The following is a 26,089-nucleotide window of genomic DNA, read 5'->3' on the forward strand; positions in this document are numbered from 1 at the left end:
GTGAGAACTCTACCTGACACTGTGTGCCAGGCTCCAGAGAGAAAGCGTCTGTATGGTACACACTGAAGGTTCTCAGTAAGGCTCTGGGAGGGCTGGATTTGTACGACTTGAGGCTGAGTCTAGCCCTGCAAAGCTTTTTTCAAAAATTTATTTATTTATTTTTTGTGGTACTGGGGATTGCACCCAGAGACATTCTGAGCTACACTCTCAGCCATTTTTAAATTTTTTGTTATTAAGGACGGGCTCTCTTGGTTGCTGAGAGTCTTGCTAAATTACCAAGGCTAGTCTTGAACCTGCATCCCCATGCCTCAGCCTCCAAAGTACCGGGATTAGAGGCATGCTCCCAACTTATTTAAAAAAATTTTTTTTATCTAACTTATTTTTTAATTTTTATTTCTTGGTGGTAATTGGGACTGAACTCAGGGGCATTCTACCTCCAGACTACACCCCCAGACCTATTTTGTATTTTACTTTGAAACAGGGTCTTTCTAGGTTGATGAGAGTCTCACTAGTTGTCGAGGCTCTCTCAAACATGTGATCCTCCTGTCTTAGCTTCCCAAGTACTGAGATTGCAGTGGTATGCCAGCATACTGCATGAGATTTTTATTTTTACAAAATTTAATCATATTGCATTGTTCCAGAAAAATCTGGTGTAAAGGAACCAGCCTCAGGTGGGTGTGGTGGTGTACGGCTATAATTGTGATACTTGGGAGACTGAGATAAGACTATTGCGGATTTGAAGGGATTTGAAGGGATTTGAAGACGGCCTCAGCAACTTAGGGAGATCCTAAAAAAGGAGGGTTGGGCGTGGTGGCGCATGCTTGTAATCCCTGCGCTTGGGAGGCTGAGACAGGAGGATTGCGCAGGTTTGAAGCCAGCCTCAGCTACTTAGGTTCTCAGCAACTTAGTGAGACTCTGTTTCCAAATAAAATATAAAATAGCGCCGGGCGTAGTGTCGCATGCTTGTAATCCCAGCATTTGGGAGGCTGAGACTGGAGGATCGCGGTTCATGGACAGCCTCAGCTACTTCGTGAGGCCCTCGGGAACTTATTGGGATCCTGTTTCAAAAATAAAGAATAAAAAACGGCAGGGGGTGTAGCTTGGAGGTCAAATGCCCCTGGGTTCCATCCCCAGACCCAGACCCGTCTCCTTCTGGGTTCCACCCCCAATTACTACCAAAAAAAGGGGGGCTGGGGGTGTTGCTCAGAGGTAGAATGCCCCTGTGTTCAATCCCAGCACCAAGGTATGGTGAGACTAAAGACATGGAGCACAATTTCTTAGGGACTTACTGATAGAGGTGAAGAAGCAGCAAGACCAGTGCGTCCCAGTCCCAAGGCCTGAGTCGCAGGGAGGGAGCTTGGACAGTGGTCAGGGCAGAGGTGACTATTCAAGCAATTAGTTACCCTGGTTTATCTCAGACTAACATCAGATGATAGGCATATTTTATCATTGATGATACCAAGGTCCAGTTGGTCCTAAGCTCCACTCACCACTCATGATTTATTTATAGAATGCTGGGAAACCATGCAAGTGAGGAAAATGGAGCAGGGTTACTCAAGGAATTAAAAGCCAAGGTGGTTGTAATCAGGTCAACTGGATCCCTACATATAAATGGTTTGTGTGTGTGTGTGTGGTACTGCACATTGAACCTAGGAGCCCTATTTGATTGATTGATTGATTGATTGATTGATTGCAGTACTGGGGATAGAACCCAGGGGCATTCTACTTCTGAGCTCCACCCCAGTCTTATTTTTTATTCTATTTATTTATTTACTTACTTACTTATTTATTTATTTATTTATTTATTTATTTATTTATTTTTTGTGGTACTGGGGTTCCTGGAAGCCCTTCTACTCTGGGCTACACTCCCAGACCTATTTTATATTTTTGAAACAGGGTCTCTTAAACCAGCGCCGCTGGCTTTGAACCTGCGTGATCCTCCTGTCTTCGCCTCCCAAGCGCCGGGATTATCAGCGTGCGCCACCACATATGGCTTATTCTTTATTTTGAAACAGGGTCTCAGTGAGTTGCAAAGGGCCTCACGAAGTGTTGAGGCTGTCTACAAACCAGGATCCTCCTGTCTCAGCCTCCCAAATGCTCGGATTACAAATGTGCACCACCACACTGGGCCCATATTTTATTCTTTATTTTGAAACAAAGTCTCACTAAGTTGCAAAGGGCCTCACTAAATTGTTGAGGCTGGCCACAAACTTACTACACTCCAGTCTCAGCCTCCCAAGTACTGGGATTATAAGCATGCAACACCACGTCCAGCCTGCCTTCCCACCCTCCCTCTGCTCCTTCCTGTGCTGGGGATTGAACCCAGGAGCATTTCTACCTCCGAGCTATGCCCTCTTCCCAATTTTTTTTTTTTTTGGGGGGGGGGGTCTGGGGATGGAACCCAGGGGCATTCGACCTCTGAGCTATACCCACTGCCCTATTTTTTATTCTTTATTTTGATACATGGTCTCACTAAGTTGCAGAGGGCCTCACTAAGTAGCTGAGGCTGTCCACAAACTGTGATCGTCATCCTCTGGTTTTAGCCTCCCAAATGCTGGGATTACAAGCATGTGCCACCATGCCTGGCTCCAATATTTTATTCTTTATTTTGGAACAGGATCTCACTAAGTTATGCAGGTCCTCACTAAGTAGCTGACGCTGGCTTTGAACCTGGGGTCCTTCTGTCTCAGCCCCCCACCCAAGTATTGAAATTACAAGTGCTCATCACCATGCCCAGCTTATTTTTTATTTTGTTTGTTTATTTGCTTATTTAGCGGAACTTGTATCAGTATTGGGAATGGCCTAGGAAGATTTGAGAAAGCTATGATTATTATATTTCAAAAATCTGTGAAAGGACTTGGTTTCTCCCTAAAAGCAGGCAAGTATTCCAATATAAACTGACTTAGATAAAAGTAATTAACAAGTCTATAGGAGAGGGGAGCTAGGGCTTCCTCTTTCTAAAAGACAGATCTACACAATCTAGCTAAAATGGTAGGGGGGTGACCTGAAAGGAAACACCCTGCCACACCTTGCTGGGGGAGGAACCTTACTGGGACGTTTACTAGTCAGAATTATGTAAACAAGATGGAGGTCATGGGTATAAAAAGTCTGGTCCACGTGTTGTATCTTTGGTGGGGCATTCATTTGAACCACCCCCCATGCCATTCTGGCATGGGGGTGTAATTATCTTCTGTATTTTTTTTTCTTTTTATTTTTTTTGGTGGTACTGGGGTTCCTGGAAGCCCTTCTACCTTTTTTACCTCCGGGCTACACTCCCAGACCTATTTTTACATTTTTATTTGGAAACAGGGTCTCCTAAACTAGCGAGCGGGGCTGGCTACGAACCTGCGTGATCCTCCTGTCTCTGCCTCCCAAGCGCGGGGATTACAAGCCTGCGCCACCACGCCCGGCTATTTCTATCTTTGTAATAAACTTCTTTAAATCTTCAGCAAGAGTCCAGGCTGATGTGTATTTACCAATAGCTCAGGACAAGAACCCACGTTTTTTTTGGTTTTTTGGGGTTTTGTTGTGGTTTGAGGAAAATTGTGTCTGGAACCCTAACGTGGGGTCCTTGGGGACAGTTTCCCCAAAACCATAACATTCCCACACGGCAACATATTTCACCATAACAGCACTGGGGATTATCCCAGAGTTAATTCTTCCTCCAAGCTACACCCTCAGCCCCATTTTATTCTTTTTTTTTTTTTTTTTTTGTGGTACTAGGGGTGGAACCCAGGGGCTTTCTACCTCCGCGCTATACTCCCAGCCCTATTTTATATTTTATTTGGAATCAGGTTCTCACAAAGTTGCTGAGAGCCTCACTGAGTAGCTGAAACTAGCTTCAAACCTGCATGATCCTCCTGTCTCAGACTTCCAAGCCTGGGGATTACAAGTGTGTGCCACCACGCCCGGCTTTTCTTTCTTTCTTCTTTTTTTTTTTTTTTTTTAGTGGTACTGAGGATGGAACTCAGAGGCATTCTACCTCTGAGCTACACCCCCAGCCCTATTTTTTTTTTTTTTTTATTATTTATTTGGAAACGGTCTCACTGAGTTGCTGAGAACCTCAGTAAAGTAGCCAAGGCTGGCTTCGAACCTACGCAATCCTCCTTTCTCAGCCTCCTAAGTACTGGGATTACAAGCATGTGCCACTAAGCCGGGCTCTATTATTTTGAAACAGGGTCTCATCAAGTTGTAGAGGGCCAACCTAAGTAGCTGAGTCTGGCCAGGAACCTGATCCTCCTATCTCAGCCTCTCAAGTACTAGGATTTCAAGTGTGCCACCACACCCAGCTGTTTCAAAATAAAAAAAAATAGCTGGGCGTGGTGACTTAATGCAAGTAGGTAGTTTGGGTGGGGAATTCCTACATAATCTGGCTGGTAAGCTTTTTTCTTGTCCTCTGTGCAGCATACCACCCTCCAGGATGTGGGGGCAGGACCCCCAAGGAATAAATAAGATTTTATGACCAATTATCAATTAGTAAGTCAAATTATTTCTTGATAGCTCAAAGACAGAAAGGTTGGGGCTAGGCTAGTTTCTATGACCTGCCTCCGGAGGGGGTATTCTAGTTTCCATGGGCTGTCTTTGGGAAAGTTGTGAGCTAAGAATTGGACAAAAAGCAAAAATATATATAATACCACAAAGTGCTTGTTTTCTTTTTACAACAAATTGTCATATTTTTTCTTTTTGCCAGGTGTGTGTGTGTGACAATGGGAATTGAACCCAGGAGCACTTTACCTCCAAGTTACACCCAAGCCCTATTCTTTTTATTTTGAAATGGTCTCTCCAGGTTCATGAGAGTATTTGCTGATGCTGTCCTTGAATCTGCAATCCTCCTATCTCAGCTTCCAAAGTACTGGGATTATAAACGTGCGCCACTATACCCGGCTCTTGCCAGCTTAATATATGAAAATAATACTATTATTTTCCTTTTTGTAGTGCTGGGAATCAAACCCAGGGTCTCACACATGCCAAACACCCACTCTGTATTGTTTTCTTGTTAATTGTTTTGTGGTACTGGGTTTGTAAACCAGGGGCGTTCTACCTCTGAGCTACAGCCCAGCTCAATTTTTTTTTTCGGTACTGGGGATGGAACCCAGGGGCATTCTACCTCCGAGCTACATCCCCAGCCCTATATATTTTTTATACTTTATTTTGAAAGAGTCTCACTGAGTTGCAAACGGCCTAAATAGCTGAGCAGCGAAGAACCACTTTCCTCCTGTCTCAGCCTCCCAAATGCTGGGATTACAATTGTGCGCCACCACGCCTGGCTGTCTTCTTTAATTTTAAGGACTCTTTATATATAGAGCCATCGGGTTTCTAACTTCTAAGTAAGGTGTTGGGGGAGTTTAAACCCTAGGCCAAAAGGTGGCCTGGGGTCCTCGGGCTCCTGGCAGGCTTGTGCCACCGCAGGACAGCAGAGGTCCCCAGTTAGCCGGAGTCGGCGGGGACGCGCATGCGCAGCGCGGCCGCCCGCCCGCAGTGCGCAGGACCGGAAGCCGGCGCCCCTCCCCCACAGCTTCCGGCGGGGCCCGTCCTCCCGCCTCCGCCGCGGCTCGTGGAAATCCCGCCATGGCTCTGTCTCGGGGGCTGCCCCGGGAGCTGGCTGAGGCCGTGGCCGGGGGCCGGGTGCTGGTGGTGGGCGCGGGCGGCATCGGTTGCGAGCTCCTTAAGAACCTCGTGCTCACCGGCTTCTCCCACATCGACCTGGTGAGGGCCAGGCCCGCTCTGGCTGAATGGCGGGCTGCGGCGTGGGTCGGGGCCGGGGCCGGGGCCGGGTCGCGGGGCGGGGCGGGCGGCGCGGGCGGCCGAGGGGGCTGCGGGGCCGGGGGCCGGGGCGCCAGGCCGCGGCCGGTCTTCGCGCTCCGCTCGCGCCCCCGCCCCACGGGCCGCGCCAGTTTGTGGCGCCTTCGCGGCGTGGAAGCGGCCTCGTGGCGATTCGCTTCAAAACTTCGCAGCTGCAGTGGCATCGAGGAGGGGATCGTTGGAGTCTCTCGAGCATCTCGTGGCTTATTTCCCCGGTGCCCCCTAACTCACGTACAGACCCAGAGCAGAGTCAGCCGTAATAGCATCCCGCAGCACATCCCGAGCGGTCACACACACTAATTCATTTGATCTTCACCTGCGCGCCACGGGTGCACGCTGTTTTAACAGATGAAGGAAGTGCGATGCAGTGCGGTTTAGTAACTTACCCTGGGTCACAAAGCAAGTGGCAGGACTCTCTGAGCTCCCGCTCCTTTCAGCTAGGTGCTGTGTAGGTGGTACACTTTCTTATTTTAAGTGTTTTGGTGTATAGTAAGACGAAACTACTTTTTTTTTTTGCGGTACTGGGTACGAATCCAGGGCATTATATCTCCGAGCTACACCCTCAGCCCTATTTTCTTTAGTCCTTATTTTATTTGATTTATTTTTGCGGTACTGGGGATGGAACCCAGGGGCATTCTACCTCTTAGCGACACTCCCAGCCCTATTCAGGGTCTCCCTGAGTTGCAAAGGCCTCACTAAGTAGCTGAGGCTGGCTTCGAACCTGCACGATCCTCCTGTCTCAGCCTCCCAAATGCTGGGATTACAAGCGTGCGCCACCACGCCCGGCTTTTTTTAGTCGTTTTATTGTTGAAACAGGGTTGTTTATGGTTGAAACAGGGTCTCCTCAAGTTGCGAAGGGCCTCACTAAGTAGCCGAGGCTGGCCGCTAACCGTGATCCTCATCCTCTGATCTCTGCCTCCGAATGCTGGGATTCCAAGTGTGCGCTACCACGCTAGGCTCGATGCTGCTAATTTTAAATCAGGCTACTTTTAAGAGAATGGAGATATCACCTGGAAACTGGAAATAAGTTCAGGGTAAACGTAAAATGAAAAAAAAAAAAAAGAGGTGACATACTTCTAACTAATAGATGAATGGTAGAATGAACTAATGATCCGGGAGAAAGGATTTCTGCATTTTTTTCTTTTGGTTAGCCTTTACATCCAGTTCTGAACCACATACCCTAATATGCTAATAACTATTGGTAATTGTTTAAGATAACCATTTTGCAATAGTGAATTTGGGCACCTGATAAGTAAAGGGTATTATTTTATAATTTGTTATTTGATTTCATTTAATTCTTATTTTTTTAACTTAGAAGGTATAAATAATTAGAAGTTATAAATAAAACGCCTGGTGTAGTGGGCAGGCCTAAAATCCCAATAATTGGGAGGATGAGACAAGAGGATCAGGGTTCGTGGACAGCCTCAGCTACTTAGTGAGGCTCTCAACAACTTAGTGAGATCCTGTTTTAAAATAAATAAAAAATAGGGCTGGGGTGTAGCTCAGAGGTTGAATGTCTCTGGGTTCTATCCCCAGACCCACAAAAATAAATAAATAAATAAATAGGGCTGAGGTGTAGCTCGGAGGTAGAAAGCTCCTGGGTTCAATCTTCAGTACTGCAAAACAATCAAAGCTGGATATAGTAGCTCATGCTTGTAATCCCGGTACTTGGGAGGTTGAGGCAGGAGGATTGCAGGTTGGAGGCCAGCCTTAGCAATTTAGCAAGACCCTCAGAAACCCTGTTTCAAAATAAAAAATAAAATAGGGCTGGGAGTATAGCTTGGAGTTTCAATTCCCAATACCAAACACACCAAAAAAAAAAAAAAAGAAATTAATACTTAGGTGGTTGTATATTTTTATTTATTTATTGTGTGTGTGGCACTAGGGATGGAACACAGGCATTCTACCTCTGAGCTAAACCTCCAGCTTGATTTTTTTTTTTTTTTTGGTACTGTGATTTGAACCCAGGGGGATTCTACCTCCGAACTGTACCTCTAGCCCTATTTTTTTTTTTTTTTTTTTTGGTGGTACTGGGGTCCCTGGAAGCCCTTCTACCTTTGGGCTACACTCCCAGACCTATTTTACATTTTTTTATTTGGAAACAGGGTCTCCTAAGCCAGTGACTCCAAACCAGCGTGATCCTCCTGTCTCCTCCCAAGCTCGGGGATTACCAGCGTGCACCACCACGCCCAGTTAGCCCTATTTTATTTTTATTTTTAAGTTTTTTGAGGGTCTGGGGATGGAATGCAGGGGCATTCAACCTCCAAGCTACAGCCCCTGCCCTATTTTTCTTTTTTTTTTGTGTGTGTGGTAGTGGGGGTGGAACCCAGGGGCTTTTCTACCTCTGGGCTATTATCCTAGACCTATTTTATATTTTATTTGGAAACAGGGTTTTACTAAGTTGCTGAGAGCTTCACTAACTATCTAAGGCTGGCTTCAAACCTGTGTGATCCTCCTGTCTCAGCCTCCCAAGCACTGGGATTACAAGCGTGAGCCACCACGCCTGGCTATTCTTTATTTTTTGAAACAGGGTCTCACTAAGTTATGGAGTGTCTCACTAAGTAGCTAAAGCTGTTCGCGAACTGTGATCTTCCAGTCTCAGCCTCCCAAATGCTGGGATTACAAGCATGTGCCACCACGCCTGGCTTTTTAGTCATTATTATTATTATTATTATTATTATTATTATTATTGGTACTGGGATTCCTGGAAGCCCTTCTACCTCCAGGCTACACTCCCAGACCTATTTTATATTTTTATTTGGAAACAGGGTCTCTTAAGGCAGCACAGCTGGCTTCGAACCTGTGCGATCCTCCTGTCTCCGCCTCCCAAGCATGGGGATTACAAGTGTGCGCCACCAAGCCAGGCTTAGTCTTTACTTTTGAAACAGGGAATTGCAGAGGGCCTCACTAAGTAGCTGGGACTGTTCTTGAATTGCAATCCTCCTGACTCAGCCTCCCAAATGCTGGGATTACATGCATATACCACAACACCTGCCTCCCAAAATCATATTTTTTTTTTTTTGGTGTTACTAGGGGTGGAACCCAGAGGCTTTCTACCTCTGGGCTATGCTCCCAGACCGATTTTATATTTTATTTGGAAATAGGGTCTCACTAAGTTGCTGAAAGCCTCACTAAGTAGCTGAGACTGGCTTTGAACCTATGCAGTCCTTCTGTCTCAGCCTCCCAAGTGCTGGGATTACAAGTGTGTGCCACCATGCCCGGCTTCGATTTTATTTCTCATTTGGAAACAGGGTCTCACTAAATTTCAGAATGTCTTGCTAAATTGTCCAGGCTGTCTTCAAACCTGCAAACTTCCTGTCTTGCCTCCCAAGGATTGGGATTACAAGGGTGTGCCACTAGGCCTGGCTCAGAATATTTGATAAGATATTCTTGTCCTGCCTCAGCCTCTCCAGTAGCTGGGATTACAGGTTTGGGATACCTGCCCAGCAAAAGTGACTTTTTTTCCCTTTCCTTATAGTTATTCTGTGTGTGTGTGTGTGGTGGGTATTGGGGATTGAACCTAGAGCATTCTACCTCTGAGCTGTACCCCGACCTTTTTTTTTTTCTTCTGGTACTGGGAATTAAACCCAGGGGCATTCTACCTCTGAGCTACACTCCCAACCCTATTTTATTTGTTACTTTGAAGTGGTCTCACTGAGTTGCAGAGAGGCCTCACTAAATAGCTGAGGCTGTTTGTGAACCCAGACCCTCCTGTATCAGCCTCCCAAATGTTGGGATTACAAGCAAGCACCACCATGCCTGGCATTTCCATCCTTTTTTGAAAGTAATATTTTGTTTTTAAACAGGGTCTTGCAAGGTTGCTGGGAATCTCACTGTGTTTGTTGTTGAGGCTGTCCTCAAACCTTCATTATCCTGTTTCATTTTCCCCAAAAAATGGGATTATATGCATGCTCCACAGACTTGGTTTCCTTATATTTATTCTTAAGCAGTAGTTAGATGAGAAACACTAAGGCATGGTGGTACATGTCTGTAATAAAATAGGGTTTGTAGTCTAGCTTAAAGGTAGACTGCCTTTGGGTTCAGTCCCCAATCTCTCTCCCACTAAATAAAAAAGGCAAAAATTGGCCGGGTGTGGTGGTGCATGCTTGTAATCCCAGTGCTTGGGTGGCTGAGACAGGAGGATCGCACAGGTTTGAAGCCAGGCCTCAGCTACTGAGTGAGGCTCTCAGCAACTTAGACCCTGTTTCCAAATAAAGTATAAAATAGGTCTGGGATTATAGCCTGGAGGTAGAAGAGCCCTGCCTGGGTTTTGCCACCAAAAAAAAAAAGGGGGGGGGGGAGGAAGGAAGAAAGAAAAAAAAGAAAAAAGAAAAGGCAAAGGCCGGGTGTGGTGGCGCACGCTTGTAATCCCCGCACTTGGGAGGCTGAAACAGGAGGATCAAATAGGTTCGAAGTCAGCCTCAGCTACTTAGTGAGGCTCTCAGCTACTTAGTGAGACCCTGTTTCCAAATAAAATATAAAATGGGTCTGGGAGTATAGCCCGGAGGTAGAAAGCCTCTGGGTCCCACCCCCAGTATCACCAAAAAAAAGAAAAGACAAAAACCATTACACTTTTTTTTTTTTAATGGTACTGGGGGTGGAACCCAGGGGCATTCTACCTCAGAGCTATACCCCACCCCTATTTTTTATTCTTTATTTTGAAACCGGGTCTCAGTTGCAAAGGGCCTCACTAAGTAGCTGAGAGCCTCACTAAGTAGCTGTGAACCTGTGAACCTGTGATCCTCCAGTCTGGGCCTCCTGATACTGGCATTACAAGCATGCGCCACCACTCTTGGCTTTCATTACATTTTTTTTTAACCATATGTAGAAAATTTTCTTTCACAGTCCTTTTGTAACAATTATAAAATAAATTGGGGAAATTTTTGTTAATCTAGCCCTGGCATGTTGGTATACTACTGTAATCCTAATACTTCGGAGGCTTAGACAGGAGGACCACCATTTCCAGGCCAGCAGTACACCATACTTTAGTGAGACCCTGTTTGAAAATAAAATAGACTACTGGGAGGTGTAGCAGAGAGGTAGAATGCCCCTGGGCTCCAACCCCAGTACTACCACCACCACCAAAAAAAATTAGTAAATCTGACTGCCACTTAAGAACAGGACATAGGCGCTTTCTACGATTAATTAGGTTGGTGGAAAGATAAGTTTATGTGTGTATACACATGCTCTTTTGCAGTACTGGATATTGTACCCAGGGTTGCTCTACCCACTGAGCAACTTCCTCTGCCCTTTAGTTTATGTTGAGAGAGGGTCTCCATTAAGTTGCTCCAGCTTGCTTTGAACCTGTGGTTTTCATGCCTCAATTTCCCAAGTACTGGGATTGTAGGCGTTTGCCACCATGCCTGGGTAAGCTTTATGTATTTTTATATTTGTTTATTTTTTTCTTCCTTGGTTACTGGAGATTAAACCCAAAGGCATTCTACCTCTGAGCTACACCCCCATCCTATTGTTTCTTTTCTTTATTAGTTTTATTAATTAATTAATTTACTGCGGCATTGGAACCCAGGAACATTCTACCTTTGAGCTGCACCCCCCAGGCCTAGTTTTTATTTTTTATTTTTATTTAATTTCTTTGGTGATACTGGAAGTGGAATTGGAAGGGCTGGGATTACAAGCATGTGCCACCACGCCCTGCTTCCCAGCCCCTCCCCGCCCCATTTTGTATTTATTTTGAAACAGGGTCTTACTAAATTGCAGAGGGCACTAAGTAACTGAGGCTGTCCATGAACCGCGATCCTTCTGTCTCAGCCTCCTGAATGCTGGGATTACTAAAGAATACTGGGATTACTAAACCTGGGTCACCAGGCCCAGGCCTAGCACTTCCCAGCCCAATTTTATCTTTTATTTTGAAACAGGGTTTCTAAGTTGCTGTTGGCCTCTTTAAATTGCTAAGGCTGGCCTTGAACTTGCAATCCTCCATCAGCCTTCCAAATATTGGATTATAGACTTGCCATCAGGGAGCCCACATAAATTTTATATTTTCAATAAATTCTTATATACATATGTATATATGATTTTTTAGAAATTTCTGTTTTGTGGTGCTGGAGATTGAACTTAGGCATTCTACTTCTGACCTACACCCCCATCCCTATTTTATATTATTTAATTTTTTTTTTTGTAGTACTGGGGATGGAACCCAGGGGCATTCTACCTCTGAGCTCTATACTCATCCCTATTTTATTATTTATTTTGAAACAGGGTCTCACTAAGTTGCTGAGAGCCTCACTAAGTAGCTGAGGTTGGCTTGGAACCTGTGTGATCCTCCTGTCTCAGCCTCCCAACCGCTGGGATTACAAACGTGCGCCACCACACCCGGCTCCTATAGTTCTTCTTTCTCAGCCTACAAGTACTAGGATTACAAGTGTGTGCCACCATGCCCAGCTTCCTTTTTATTTTGAAACAGGGTTTTGCTAGGTTGATGAGTCTACTTGCTGAAGGTGTCCTCAATCTTGTGATCCTCCTATATCAGCCTCCCATGTACTAGAATTTCAGGCATGTTCCACCATGCTCAGCTCATTTTTTATTTTGAAGCAGGGTCTTGCTAAATTGTTGAGGGCCAGAAGGACGTGGTGGTGCATGCTTGTAATCCCAGCATTCCAGACGTTGAGACCAGAACATCACGGTTTTCGGGCAACCTCAGCTACTTAGTGAGGCCCTCTGCAACTTAATGAGACCCTGTTTCAAAATAAAGAATAGGAAAGGGGGTATAGCTCGGATGTCAAATGCCCCTGGGTTCTACCCCCAGATCTACAAAAAAAAAAAAAGTGTGTGTGTGTGTGTGTGTGTGTGTGTGTGTGTGTGTGTGTGTGTGTAAATTGCTGAGGGCATTCCTAAATTGCTAGTACTGGTTGGTCTTGAATCTCTTGTCCTCCTGTGTCAGCCTCCCAAGTACTAGAATTACAGTTATGTATTGAAAGTTATTTTGAGCCTGGTGTGGTGATGCATGCTTTTAATCTTAGCACTTGGAAGACTGAGACAGGAGAGTCACAGGTTAGGGGCCAGCCTCAGCAACTTAGTGAGACCATGTTTTAAAATAAAATAGCAAAGCCAGGCATGGTGGCGCACACTTGTAATCTCAGCATTTTGGAGGCTGAGACCGGAAGATCGTGGTTCATGGACAGCCTCAGCTACTACTTAGGCCCTTCACAACTCAGTGATACCCTGTTTAAAAAAAAATTTTAAAAGAAGACTAAAAAATAGGGCTTGGGGTGTAGTTGGGAGGTATAGTGCCCCTGGGTTCTACCCCCAGTAGCCCCCCAAAAATAAAATAACAAAATAGGGCTGGGGGTAACAACTTGGTGGTAGAATGCCCCCTGGGTTCCAGTCCCAATCCCACAAAAAATTTTGTTATTTTCATATGCATTAACTTATTTTTTAGCATTTTAACTTTTATTTTTGTGGTACTGGGGATGGAATCCAGGGCATTCTATCTCTGAGCTATACCTCCAACCCTAGTTTTTACTATTTTTCTTTTTCTTTTCTTTTTTCTTTTTTTTTTTTTTTGTGGTTCTGGGGTTCCTGGAAACCCTTCTGCCTCTGGGCTATACTCCCAGACCTATTTTATTTATATTTTTAGTTGGAAACAGGGTCTCCTAAGCCAGCAAGCCTGGCTACAAACCTGCGCGATCCTCCTGTCTCCGCCTCCCAAGCACGGGGATTACAAACGTGCGCCACCACACCCGGCACTATTTTTCATTTTAAAACAGAATCTCACTGAGTTGCAAAGGATCTCATTAAGTAGGAGCTTAGGCTGTCCTCGAACCGCGATCCTCCTGTCTCAGCCTCCCAAATGCTGGGATTACAAATGTGCACCACCATGCCTGGCTGCATTTTAACTATTTTGAAATGACTGATATGAGTATCATTTTCTTTGGTAATAGCAGTTCTTAGTTATGGATGCTAAGGATAAGAGTTATTGCTTATATATGCCAAAACATTTATGACTTATCTGTTTTATGCAATTGTAGATTGATCTGGATACAATTGATGTCAGCAACCTCAACAGGCAGTTTTTGTTTCAAAAGAAACATGTTGGGAGATCAAAGGCACAGGTAATTATTTCTATTGCTTTTCTGTAACTTTATTTGTTTATTTATTTATTTTGGTTCCCAGGGGTGGTCTACGTCTGAGACCATACCTCTGAGACTATTTCTTATTTGGAAACGAGGTTGCTGAGAGCCTCGATAAATTGCCAAGACTGGCTTGGAACCTATAATCCTTCTGCCAGCCTCCCAAGTACTGGGATTTCAAAGTGTATATCACCAGGCTTAGCTCCAATTTTATTTTTTACTTGGAAACAGGATCTGACTAAGTTGGTACAAGCTTCACTGAGTTGCTGAAGCTGGGTTTGAACCTGCGATCCTCCTCTCTCTGCCTACCAAGTACTGGGATTACAAGCAGGCCACTATGCTGGGCTTCTTTTGTTTTGTTTGTTTTGTTTTTAGTGCTGGGAATTGAACACCAGAGGCATTCATTCTACTTCTAAGCTCTACCACTTTCTAAGTTGCTGAGGGCCTCACTAAGTTGTTAAGTGAGGTTGACTTCAAACTTGCAATCCTCCTGTCTCAGCCTTCCTAGTACTGGAATTTCAGACTGGGCAGGATGGTGCATCCTTATAGTCATCAATACTTGGGAAGGTAAGACAAAAGGAACACAGGTTTGAAGCCATAGAACCTGTTTAAAAATAAATAGAAAGCAGTAGGGTGTAGCTTAGAGGTCGAATGCCCTGGGCTCCAATTCCCAATTCCCAATACAGTAAAAAAAAAAAAGTACTGATACTAGACATCTACCACTTCCTGTGTGTGTGTGTGTGTGTGTGTGTGTGTGTGTGTGTGTGTGTGTGTGTGTGTAGAAAACTTGGAGCTTTATGCATCCTAGTTGTACACTGCCACTGAGTTACACCTCCACACTCAACTGTTGTGTTTTTTTTTTTTTTCATACTGGGGATTGAACTCGGCATTCTACCTCCAAGCCACACTCCCAGTTCTATTTTATTATTTTATCTCTATCTATCTATCTATCTATCTATCTATCTATCTATCTATCTATCTATCTATCTATCTGTTGTGGATAGGAATGGAACCCAGGGCCCTCTACCTCTAGGCTACACTCTCAGACCTATTTTAAACTTTATTTGGAAACAGAGTCTCATTAAGTTGCTGAGAGCCTCACTTAAGTAGCTGAGGCTGGCTTCACACCTGTGTGATCCTCCTGCCTCAGCCTCCCAAGCGCGGGGACTACAAGTATGTGCCATCACACCCTGCTTTAATTATTTATTTTGAAACAGTCTCACTAATTTGTGGAGGGTCTCACAGGCTACTGAGGCTGGGATTACAAGCTTGTACTACAATGCCTGATTTACTTTTTATTTTGAAACAGGGTCCTACTAGGTTGCTAAGAGTCACTATGTTGCTGCAGCCTTCCTGTCTTGGCCTCCCAAGTATTGGGATTATAGGTGTGTGCCACTATGCCCAGCTCACATTTTATATTATTTTGCTAAAGTTTTTTCTTCATATATAGAAGGTTATGTGGTGGGATGTAGGAGAGGACTCTCCTGTTATTTTATAAATTTGGGGGAGCATGCATGGTGGTGTACACCTGTGTCCAGTACTTGAGAGGCTGAGATAGGAGATTGAGGATTCAGTGCCAGCCTTAGCAATTTAGCAAGGCCTTCAGCAATTTGGTGAGACACTGTTTCAAAAAACAAAAAATAGCCTGGTGTGTGGCGGTATGGGCCTGTAATTCCAGTACTTGGGAGGCTTCACAGGTTTAATGACAGCAATAGTAGCTTAGCAAGATTCTTCAACAACCTAACAAAAGCTTGCTTCAAAAAAATAGTCAGCCGGGTGTGGTGGCGCATGCTTGTAATCCCTGCACTTGGGAGGCTGAGAGAGGAAGATCGCAGAGATTCAAAGCCAGTCTTAGCTACTTAGTGAGGCTCTCAGCAACTTAGTGAGATCCTTTTCCCAAATAAATTAGAAAATAGGTCTGGGAGTATAGCCTGGAGGTAGAAAGCCGCCGGGTTCCACCCCCAGTACCACCAAAAAAAAAAAAAGTCTTGAGGTACAGATTCACAGGTTTGAGGACAGCTGTAGTAACTTAGACTCTTCAGCAACCTAACAAAAGCTTGTTTCAAAAAAATAGAGTCTTGCCGGGCGTGGTGGCGCAAGCTTGTAATCCCTGCACTTGGGAGGTAGAAACAGGAGGATTGCGCAGGTTCGCTGGCTTAAGAGACCTTTTCCAAATAAAAAAATATATATATAAAAAATAGGAGCTGGGCATGGTGGTGCAGGCTTGTAATCCCCGTGCTTGGGAGGCTGAGACAGGAGGATCGCACAGATTCAAAGCCAGTCTTAGCTACTTAGTGAGGCTCTCAGCAACCTAGTGAGACCCTGTTTCCAAATAAAATAAAAAATGGGTCTGGGAGTATAGCCCGGAGGTAGAAAGCCTCTGGGTTCCACCCCCAGTACCACCAAAAAAAAAAAAAAATAGTCTTGAGGTACACCTTGGTGGAATGCTTCAGTGTCATATTCCTAGTACCACATAAGATAAAATAGGGCTAGCTCAGAAGTAGAATGCCCCTGGGTTCAGTCCCCAGTATGACCAAAAATAAGAAAGTTTGTATGTGTGTGTGGCTAAATCTTTTTTCTTTTTGGCTAAATCTTAATATTATTCACATTTTCAAGTTTCTTTAGTATAAACAATGTTACTTTGTAAGTAAGATAAAATAATAGTATTTGTGTCTACCAGAAGTAGATTTCATATACAAACAGAAATGTTATAGTGATTTACTGTTTTTTTGTTTTTGTTTTTTCCCTAGGTTGCCAAAGAAAGTGTACTACAGTTTTACCCGAAAGCTAATATTGTAGCTTACCATGACAGCATCATGAAGTATGATTTAATTATTATGTTTGAAAGTTGTGCTTGCTACTGTGAATATTTAAGTAAACCTTAAAATTTAATGGACTTTTATTAACCAAGTATGTGAGACCAGAAACAGTGTACCTTTTTTTGTGTGTGTGGTATTGGGGGTTGAACCCAGCTATATCCCTAGCCCTAATTTTTTATCTTTTGGATTTTATTTTTTACTTTTGAAGTAAGGTCTTGTTAGGTTGATATGAGTCTCACTATTTGCTGAAGTTGTCCTTGAACCTGTGATCTTCCTGTCTCAGCCTGGGATTACAGACATGTGTCACCACACCTAGTTTTATTCTTTTTTTTTTTTTTTAATGGTGCTGGGTATTAAACCCAGAGGCATTCTGTTTTGTTTTATTTATTTATTTTTTTGTTTGTTTGTTTAGCAGTACTGGGGATAGAACTGAGGGACATTCTATCTCTGAGCTATACACGCAGCCCTTTATTTTTATTTATTTATTTTTTTTGTTCTTTATTTTCTTGAAACAGGGTCTCAGTTGGGAAGGGCCTCCCTAAGTAGCTGAGGCTGTCCTTGAAGCATGATCCTCCGGTCTCTGCCTCCTGAATGCTGGGATTACAAGTGTGCGCCACCACACCTTGTTTATTTTTTATTTTGAAAAAGAGTCTCATTAGGTTGTGGAGGTTGGTTGGTTGTGTGTGTGTGTGTGTGTGTGTGTGTGTGTGTGTGTGTATGTGTGTGTGTGTGGTACTGGGGTGGAACCCAGGAATATTCTACCTCCAAGTTTCAGCCCCAGCCCTATTTTTATTCTTTATTTTGAAGCAGGGTCTCACTGAGTTGCAAAGGGCCTAACTAGTAGCTAGTAGCTGAGGCTGTCTGAGAACCACAGTCCTCCTGTTTCAGCCTCCTAAATGCTGCGATTACAAGCGTGCACCACCACGCCCAGCATTCAGAAGGTTTTTTAAACTGAAATTATATATACGATGATTCAGACTTTGCTAAGTATATTTTATAATTGATTTTAACCATTGCTTTTTTGTGTGTGTGTGGTACTGGGGTTCCTGGAAACCCTTCTACTTCTGGGCTACACTCTCAGACTTATTTTTATACTTTTTAAAATTTGGAAACAGAGTTTCTTAAGCCAGAGCGGCTGGCTTCGAACCTGTGCTATCCTCCTGTATCTGCCTCCCAAGCACGGGGATTACAAGTATGTGCCACCACGCCCAGTCCTGGTACCCAAATTAAAAAACAAAACAAAAGTTTATTTTATTTTTATTTATTTTTTTAGCAGTACTCAGGATGGAAACCCAGGGGCATTTTACCTCTAAGCTATACTCCCAGCCCCATTTCTTTTCTTTTCTTTTTTTTTTTTTTTGTGGTACTGGGGGTGGAACCCAGAGGCTTTCTACCTTCAGCCTATACTCCCAGACCTTTTTTATATTTTATTTGGAAGCAGGGTATCACTAAGTTGTTGAGAGCCTCACTAAGTAGCTGAGGCTGGTTTCGAACCTGCGCGATCCTCCTGTCTCAGCCTCCCAAGTGCGGGGATTACAAGCCTGCGCCACCACGCTCGGCTCTCCCAGCCCCATTTCTTATTCTTTATTTTGAAACAGGGTCTCCCTGAATTGCAAAGGGCCTCACTAAATAGCTGAGACTGTCCGCAAACCTCGGTCCTCCTGCCTTTCAGCCTCCCAAGTATTGGTATTAAAACGTACTTCACCATGCCCAGCTAAAAGTTCTATATTTGAGATACTGGAATTAGAAAGTTTAATTTTCTCAGGACATTTGTATCTCTAGCTCCGCCCTTCCCTGCTCTGGGGCAGTGGATGTTTATTCTGCAGACCTGCCTATAGCCCTAAAATCCTTTTACCCAGTGTTGCTTTCCCAGTGTGCTAAAAGCAGAGACCCTAGGGGCCTGAGCCCTGCCTAGTCCTGACCATGTGAGGCGAAGCCATAGGCCAAACAGATCCTGGGAATGTGTTTTCTGCATATTCCCAGACACTTTCTGCCCTGAGAAGGCTTAGTGGGACTATTGAGGTCATGCCATCTTACTGCCAGTTAGAGATCGGAATTTCAGGGAGATATTTTTTTATAAAAATCTGCTTTGGTTGAGCGTGGTGGCACACGCATGTAATCCCAGAAGTTGGGAAACTGAGACAGAATCACAAGTGTTTTTTTTTTTTTTTTTTTTTTTTTTTTTTTGAGGGACTGGGGATGGACCCAAGGGTCATTCTACCTTTGAGCTACAGCCCTGGTTCTATTTTTTAATATTTATTTATTTATTGTGCTACTAGGGATAGAACCCAGAGTCTTTTTCTACTCCCAGACCGATTTGATACTTTATTTGGAAACAGGATCTCACTAAGTTGTTGAGAGCCTCAGTGAGTAGCCGTGGCTGGCTTTGAACTTGTGCGGTCCTCCTATCTCAGCCTCCCAAGTACTGGGATTACAAGTGTGTGCCACCACACCCGGCCTAGTCTTTATATTTTTTTGAAACAGTTTTTCAGAGTTGCAAGGGGTCTCTAAAGAGCAGAGACTGTCAGTCTTAAAACCCTATTTATAAAAAAGAAAAAATTGGGCTTGAGCTGGGCGTGGTAGTGCACACTTGTAATCCCAGCATTTGGGAGGGGAGACTGGAGGATCTGAGTTTGCGGAGAGCTTTAGCTATTTAGTAAGGCCCTTTGCAGCTCAGACTGTTTCAAAATAAAGAATAAAAAATAGGGCTGGGGGTGTAGCTTGGAGGTAGAGTGCCCCTAGGTTCTATCCCCAGTTCTGCCAAAATAAAAAATAAAAAGACAGATAGATAGGGTTTGGTACTCTTTTTTTTTTTCCTTGCGGGTCTGAGGATGGAACCCAGGGGCATTCTACCTCCAAGCTACACCCCCAGCCCTATTTTTTATTCTTTATTTTGAAACAGGGTCTCACTAAGTTACAGAGTGTCTCACTAAGTAGCTGAGGCTGTCCACGAACCATGATCCTCTGATCTCAGCCTCCTGAATGCTGGGATTACAAGCGTGCGCCACCATGCCCGGCTATAGATCGGGTTTGGGATATAGCTTGAAGGTAGAATGTGTCTGGGTTCAATCCCCAAGTATAAAGTAATATCAATTGTTTTTACGTTGTTGGTTTTTTTATGCTTTTTAGATTATTTTTGTTACATGCCAGGTGTGGTGACACACACCAGTAATCCTAGTACTTGGGAAGCAGAGACAGGAGGATCACACATTCACTGCCAAACTCAGCAACTTAGTGTGGTTCTCTGTAACTTAGTGAGACTGTTTCAAAATAAAGGAATAAAGTAGGGCTAGGAATATAGCCACCTGAGCAATTTAGGGAGGCCCTCCTCAACTTAGGCCCTGTTTTAAAATAAAAGAATAAAATAGGGCTGGGGATGTAGCTCAGAGGTAGAATGTTGCCTCAGTTCTAGCCCCAGTTGGACCAAAAAACAAAAAAAAAGCCTCCAAAACTGTTATAATGTGAAGATAATGTGTAAGACCCACTTTGGTGACCTTTTTGTTTTGCTTTGTAGCCCAGACTATAATGTGGAATTTTTTCGGCAGTTTATCTTGGTTATGAATGCATTAGATAATAGAGGTAAGATTGTTTTAATACTTTTAAGCTTCCTAGTGTTTCGTCTTCCCCATATCCCATATCTAAGCTGGTGTGCGTGCGTGCGTGCGTGCGAGACTAGAGATTATACCAAGGAGCACCTTAATTCTGAGCTATACCCCCAGCCATGCTTTTTTTTCCCCCCTCTTTATTCTGAAACAATAGCACTGAAGTGGGGAGAACCTCACTAAGAAGTCAAGTAGCCTGGCAGCTAACCTGTGATACTCTTGTCTCAGCCTTCCAAGTATTGGGATTACAAACATGATCACCACTTGGGCCCTCAAAATTGCTATTTCACGTTTAGTTCATTTCCATGTGTTAACTTATAGTAGAATAGTAACTAGGAACACATTGAAACAATGTTTTTGGTAAAGTATAGCCGTCAAAGAAAGGTAGCAGGGTTGTTTGTTGTTTTATTTTATACCCTCAGCAATGTAATGAGACTGTTTCTAAATAAAAATTAAATTCAGGGGTGGCACATGCTTGTAATCCTAGTGCTGGGAGGATGAGACTGGCAGATCACAGATTTCAAGCCAGCCTCAACAATTTGATGAGGCTCTCAGCAATTTAGCAAAGACTGTTTCAAAATAAAAAGTAAAATGTGGCTGGGGCTGTATCTTGGAGGTAGAATGCCCCTGAGTTCAATTCCCAGTACCACAAAAAATAAAACAGAGTAAAAGAATTGGGTGTAATTTGTAGACTGAATACTCCTGGGTTCAATCCCCAGTACTACACACACAAAAAAGAAATGTCTAGTTAACAGTTGAATTAATCCTGGCTATATTGTAATCCCAGCATTTGGGAGGCTGAGACAGGAGGATTGTGCAGGTTCAAGGCCAGCCTCCGTTACTTAGGCCCTTTGCAACTCTGTGAGACCCTGTTTCAAAATAAAGAATAAAAAATAGGGGTGGCGGTGTCACTTGGAGGTAGAATGCCCTTGGGTTCCATCTCTAGACCTGCAAAAAAAAAAAAAAGAAAGAAATTTGTGTATAAAATTTTAAAAAGATGGGCATTGTGGCACATGCTTGTAATCCCAATATTTGTGAAATTTAGACAGGATGATCACAGGTTTTAAGCCAGCCATAGCAACTTAGTGTAACCCTGTTTCAAAGTAAAAAAAAAAGGGGGGGGGCTTTGGGGGTATAGCTCAAAGGTGGATTGCTCCAGGTTCAATTCCTAGTGCTGAAAGCAGAAATCTTACTAATATTTTTCTTCCAGCTGCGCGAAACCATGTTAATAGAATGTGTCTGGCAGCTGATGTCCCTCTTATTGAGAGTGGGACTGCTGGTTATCTTGGACAAGTCACTACTATCAAAAAGGTAAAGAAAAGTTTTGTTTTTGGAAATATTTTGTTTACAAATAATTGAGACCTTAGCAAGGGAGGAAAGAATTCTTGGGGTTTTATAATATAAGCAGGTTAGCATCCAAATGTTTGTGCTATAAAGCTTAGGGTGAGCCAGGTGTGGTGGCACATGCCTGTGATCCCAGTACTTGGAAAGCCAAGATCGCAGTATTTGGAAGGCCAACATCGGAGGATCACTGGTTCAAGGACAGCCTCTCATTAACCTCGTGAGACCCTATTTTGAAATGAATAAAATAGGGCTGGGTGTGTAGCACAGAGGTAGAATGCCCCTGGGTTCAATCCCCACAACACACGTACACACAAAAATAAATAAAACATAGGGTGAAGTTAGGCATGGTGGTGTACTTGGGAGGCTGAAATAGGCAGAGTGAAGGTTCAGGGATTCAAAGACAGCCTTAGAAATTTAGGGAGAGTTCAGCAACTTAGTGAAACTCTGTTTCAGAACAAAAAATAAGTCTTAGGGGGTGTATTTTGGAGGTAGAATGCCCTGGGTTTAAACCACAGTGCCCCAAAACAGTTACTTTTTGTTCCAGGGCTGTGGCTTACTGGTAGAGCACATGTTTACAGTCAATCCTCAGCACCAAGTACATAAATTATTTACTTTTTTCTAAAGGAATCTTGATGTATAGATCTGAAGAGAACTTTAAAAACATTTTTGGGAGCTGGGTGTGTTGGTGCACATTTGTAATCCCAGTATTTGGGAGTCTGGAACAGGAGGATTGTAGGCTCATAGCCAGTCTCTACAATTTGTGAGGTCTTCTGCAACTTAATAAGACCATGTTTCAAAATAAAGAATAAAAAGTAGACCTGAGGGGTGTAGTTTGGAGGTAGAATTTCCCTGGGTTCAATCCCTAGTACTGCAAAAAATTAAAAAACATTTTGGGGGTGTGTATTTATAAAATATTTTAAACTAATATAATAAAGGTGGGCATTGTGGCACATGCTTGTAATCCCAGTACTTGGGAGGCTGTAACAGGAGGACTGCAGTTCGCAGACAGCCTCAGCTTCTTAGTGAGGCCTTCTCCAATTTAGTGAGACCCTGTTTCAAAAATAAAGCATAAAAAATCCGGCTGGAGGTGTAGCTCAGGAAATAGATGTCCCTGGGTCCAATCCCCAGTACCACATACACATACACACACACATATACACACACACAGTAGAGCAAATACCTGTGTACTCATAGCTAAGTTTCATAAAATTCTACATTATTTACCATTAAGAACTTTTTTTCTAGCTGGACGTGGTGGCACGCACTTGTAATCCCAGTTCTTCGGAGGCTGAGAAGGGAGGATTGCAGGTTTGTGCCCAGCTAGGCTACTTAGTGAGGTCCTCTGCAGTTTATTTTGAGACTTTGTTTCAAAACAAAGAATAAAAAAATGGGGATGTAGCTTGGGTGTAGAATGCCCCTGGATTCAATTCCCAGTGCTTCAAATGAAAAAAATTGTGACTGTTTGAGCTGTTAAGTAGTAGTATTAGAATCTTATTTGCTACCTGTCTGTGTTAGATTTAGTTAAATAAATGGAGGCTTTCAGTATCTGTTGTCACAAAATCAGCCAGGTGTGGTGGCACACCCTTGTAATCCCAGTACTTGAGAGACCGAGACAGGAGAATCACAGATTCTTGGCCAGCCTCAGCTACTAATTGAGGCTCTGTGCAATTTTGTGAGACTCTGTTTCAAATAAAGAAGAAAAAAAATATAGGGTTTGGGTGTAGCTTGGAGGTAGAATGCCCATAATTCAATCCCCAAGTACTACCAAAAAAAAAAGACATGACTACTTACCATGTGGCTGTGCCCCAAGAAAGCATGTTAGAAGGTCGAAGGCACAAAGAAAAGGTGCTATAGAGAAAACTGAGTCTGCTAAACTATTTTCTGGTGTTCTTTTTTATGTGTGCGTGTGGGGCAGTTCTGGGGATTGAACCTAGGAAATTCTGCCTCTGAACTACAGCCCCAACCCTATTTTTTATTCTTTAATTTGAAAATGTCTCACTAGGTTGCAGAAGTCCTTACTAAGTAACTAAGGCTGATCGTGAGCTTGCGACCTTCCTCTTTACCTTTCTTTTTTTGTGGGTTTGGGGATGGAACCCAGGAGCATTTGACCTCCGAGCTACACCCCTGCCCTATTTTTTATTCTTTATTTTGAAACCGGGTCTCACTGAGTTGCAGAGGGCCTCACTAAGCAGCTGAGGCTGTCCATGAACCACGATCCTCTAGGTCTCAGCCTCCCGAATGCTGGGATTACAAGCGTGCATCGCCACGCCCGGCTTCCTCTTTACCTTTCAAGTACTGGGATTGCAAGCTTGTACCACCACATCAGGCTTCTTTTACTTTTTTTTAAACCTGGTATTTTGTGTCCTTTTTTTTTTTTTTTTTTTTGCTACTGGGAGTTGAACCCAGGGGTATTCTGTCTTCCTGGTATTGATTGCTTCTTAGTCATTAGAAAGTCATGGCTTTCTTTTGTTGTTGTTGTTGTTGTTGGAAACAAGGTCTCTTAAGCCAGTGAGGCTGGCTTCCAACCTGCGTGATCCTCCTGTCTCTGCCTCCCAAGCGAGGGGATTGCAAGCGTGCGCCACCACGCCCAGCAGGTCATGGCTTTTTATATATCTCATTGTTCTGGCCCTCAGATACCAGTGTGTATTAAAACTGAGATTGAGAAAGGTGATTTATTTGATGGCTTATGTTTCTAGTATTCTTTTTACTGTAATTCAGGTTATTTTCTCATACTTGGTATTAAGATGCAATAATTGTGGTTTCTTTTGAGTGTGTGTGTGGTCTGAGGGTGGAACCCAGGGGCTTTTCTACCTTTGGATTATACTCCCAGACCTATTTTTTATACTTTATTCGGAAACGGGGTCTATTTAAGTTGCTGAGAGCCTCACTGATTAGTTGATACTGTCTTTGAACCTGTGCGATCCTCTTGTCTCAGCCTCCCAACCACTAGGATTACAAACATGTACCACCACGCCCGGCATGGTTTATTTTAAATAATGTTCGCTGGAACTGGAATGTGAGGTATTCTGGCTCATTTTTACCAGTCGCTATGGTTGATTCAGTTAGTTTTTGCATTGAGATTCCTTATTTGTTAAGGTTTTGAAGTCACTAATACTTTAAAATTTGCTTGACAACATAAAACTTGATTGGAATATAGATGACGGAATGATGTATTTATGATTATATTACCTTTCAATGTTGAAAAAAACACCATGATGAAATAAACCTATTTTTCATGTCCTGACTCTGTAGGGTGTGACCGAGTGTTATGAATGTCATCCTAAGCCAACTCAGAGAACGTTTCCTGGCTGTACAATTCGTAACACACCTTCAGAACCTATTCATTGCATCGTTTGGGCAAAGTATTTGTTCAAGTAAGAGATGATATGTTTCTGGACATAGCTTTCAGTACAATTGGGGAAATGAGATCATTATTTAAATATCTTATAGAGATTGTATTTATGATGTTTAAGTACAGTGAATGGGTTGAGCGTAGTGTAATTCTTGCCTGTAATCCAGTATTTGGGAAACTTAGAGGATAGCAGGTTTGAGGCCACTTCATGATAACTTAGACCCTGTTTCAAAAAAAAAGGGTTAGAGCTGTAACTCAGTGGTAGAATACCCCTGGGTTCAATCTTCAGTACCATAATAAATAGATAAATAGGTGAAGGGCCAGGCGTGGTGTTGCATGTCTGTAATCTTAGTATTTAGGAGGCTGAGAAAGGAGGATCACAGGTTTGAGGTCAGCCTCAGCAACTCAGGTCCTCTTTCAAAATAAAAAAAATATGGTGGGGGTCTAGCTAAGAGAACACTGTAGGTTCAGTGCCCAGCACCCTTAATTCTCCCCAATTAATAAGATGAAAGAACACTTTATTGGCTTTCTTTTTACATTTCTTATGTTAAACTAAAATCAGACAGCGTCATTGCATGCCAAAGATGATTTAGGAAACTCAGTTTGATATTGGAGATAGGCATGAAACTAAATAAATATAAATATGTATTTAGAAATGTGAAAACTTATAATCATTGGAGCTGGGCGTAGTGGTGCACACTTGTAATCCCAGTGCTTGGGAGGCTGAGACAGGAGAATTGCACAGGTTCAGAGCCAGCCTTAGCTACATAGTGAGGCTCTCAGCAACTTTATTTTTTCCAAATAAAGTATAAAATAGGTCTGGGAGTATAGCCCAGAGGTAGAAAAGCCCCTGGGTTCCACTCCCAGTACCATAAAAAACAAAACAAAGAAAAAGAATCACAATGCAAGTTAAATATACTTTGTGAGGTTAGGTGGTAGAGTACTTGTCTAACATGCATGAGGCCTTGTTCCATCTCTAATACAGCAAAACAGCCTTGTAATGGGAATGACCTAAGTATCCAATTTAAGTTGGGAAATGAACCACAAAGTAAACAAAATAACAGAATGAAAAAGTGCAGG

The 26,089-nt window shown here is 43.3% G+C and overlaps 1 protein-coding gene across 4 annotated transcripts in view; it reads left to right on the forward strand.

Annotated features, from left to right (window-relative positions):
- Positions 1 to 5,568: 5,568 nt before the first annotated feature.
- UBA2 (ubiquitin like modifier activating enzyme 2) overlaps positions 5,569 to 26,089 on the forward strand; it is a gene marked incomplete at both ends in the record, with an annotated part of 63,546 nt that continues 43,025 nt past the window's right edge. For all 4 annotated transcript variants that reach the window (XM_080702195.1, XM_080702196.1, XM_080702198.1 and 1 more), the window contains 6 exons: positions 5,569 to 5,706; positions 13,791 to 13,874; positions 16,643 to 16,713; positions 20,226 to 20,290; positions 21,524 to 21,624; positions 24,910 to 25,031. In XM_080702195.1, coding sequence (XP_080558321.1) covers positions 5,569 to 5,706; positions 13,791 to 13,874; positions 16,643 to 16,713; positions 20,226 to 20,290; positions 21,524 to 21,624; positions 24,910 to 25,031 — 581 coding nt within the window. The remainder of the gene's footprint in view (positions 5,707 to 13,790; positions 13,875 to 16,642; positions 16,714 to 20,225; positions 20,291 to 21,523; positions 21,625 to 24,909; positions 25,032 to 26,089) is intronic.

This window comes from Muscardinus avellanarius, assembly GCF_963383645.1.
Source record: "Muscardinus avellanarius genome assembly, chromosome: 10".
Taxonomy (NCBI): Eukaryota; Metazoa; Chordata; class Mammalia; order Rodentia; family Gliridae; genus Muscardinus; species Muscardinus avellanarius.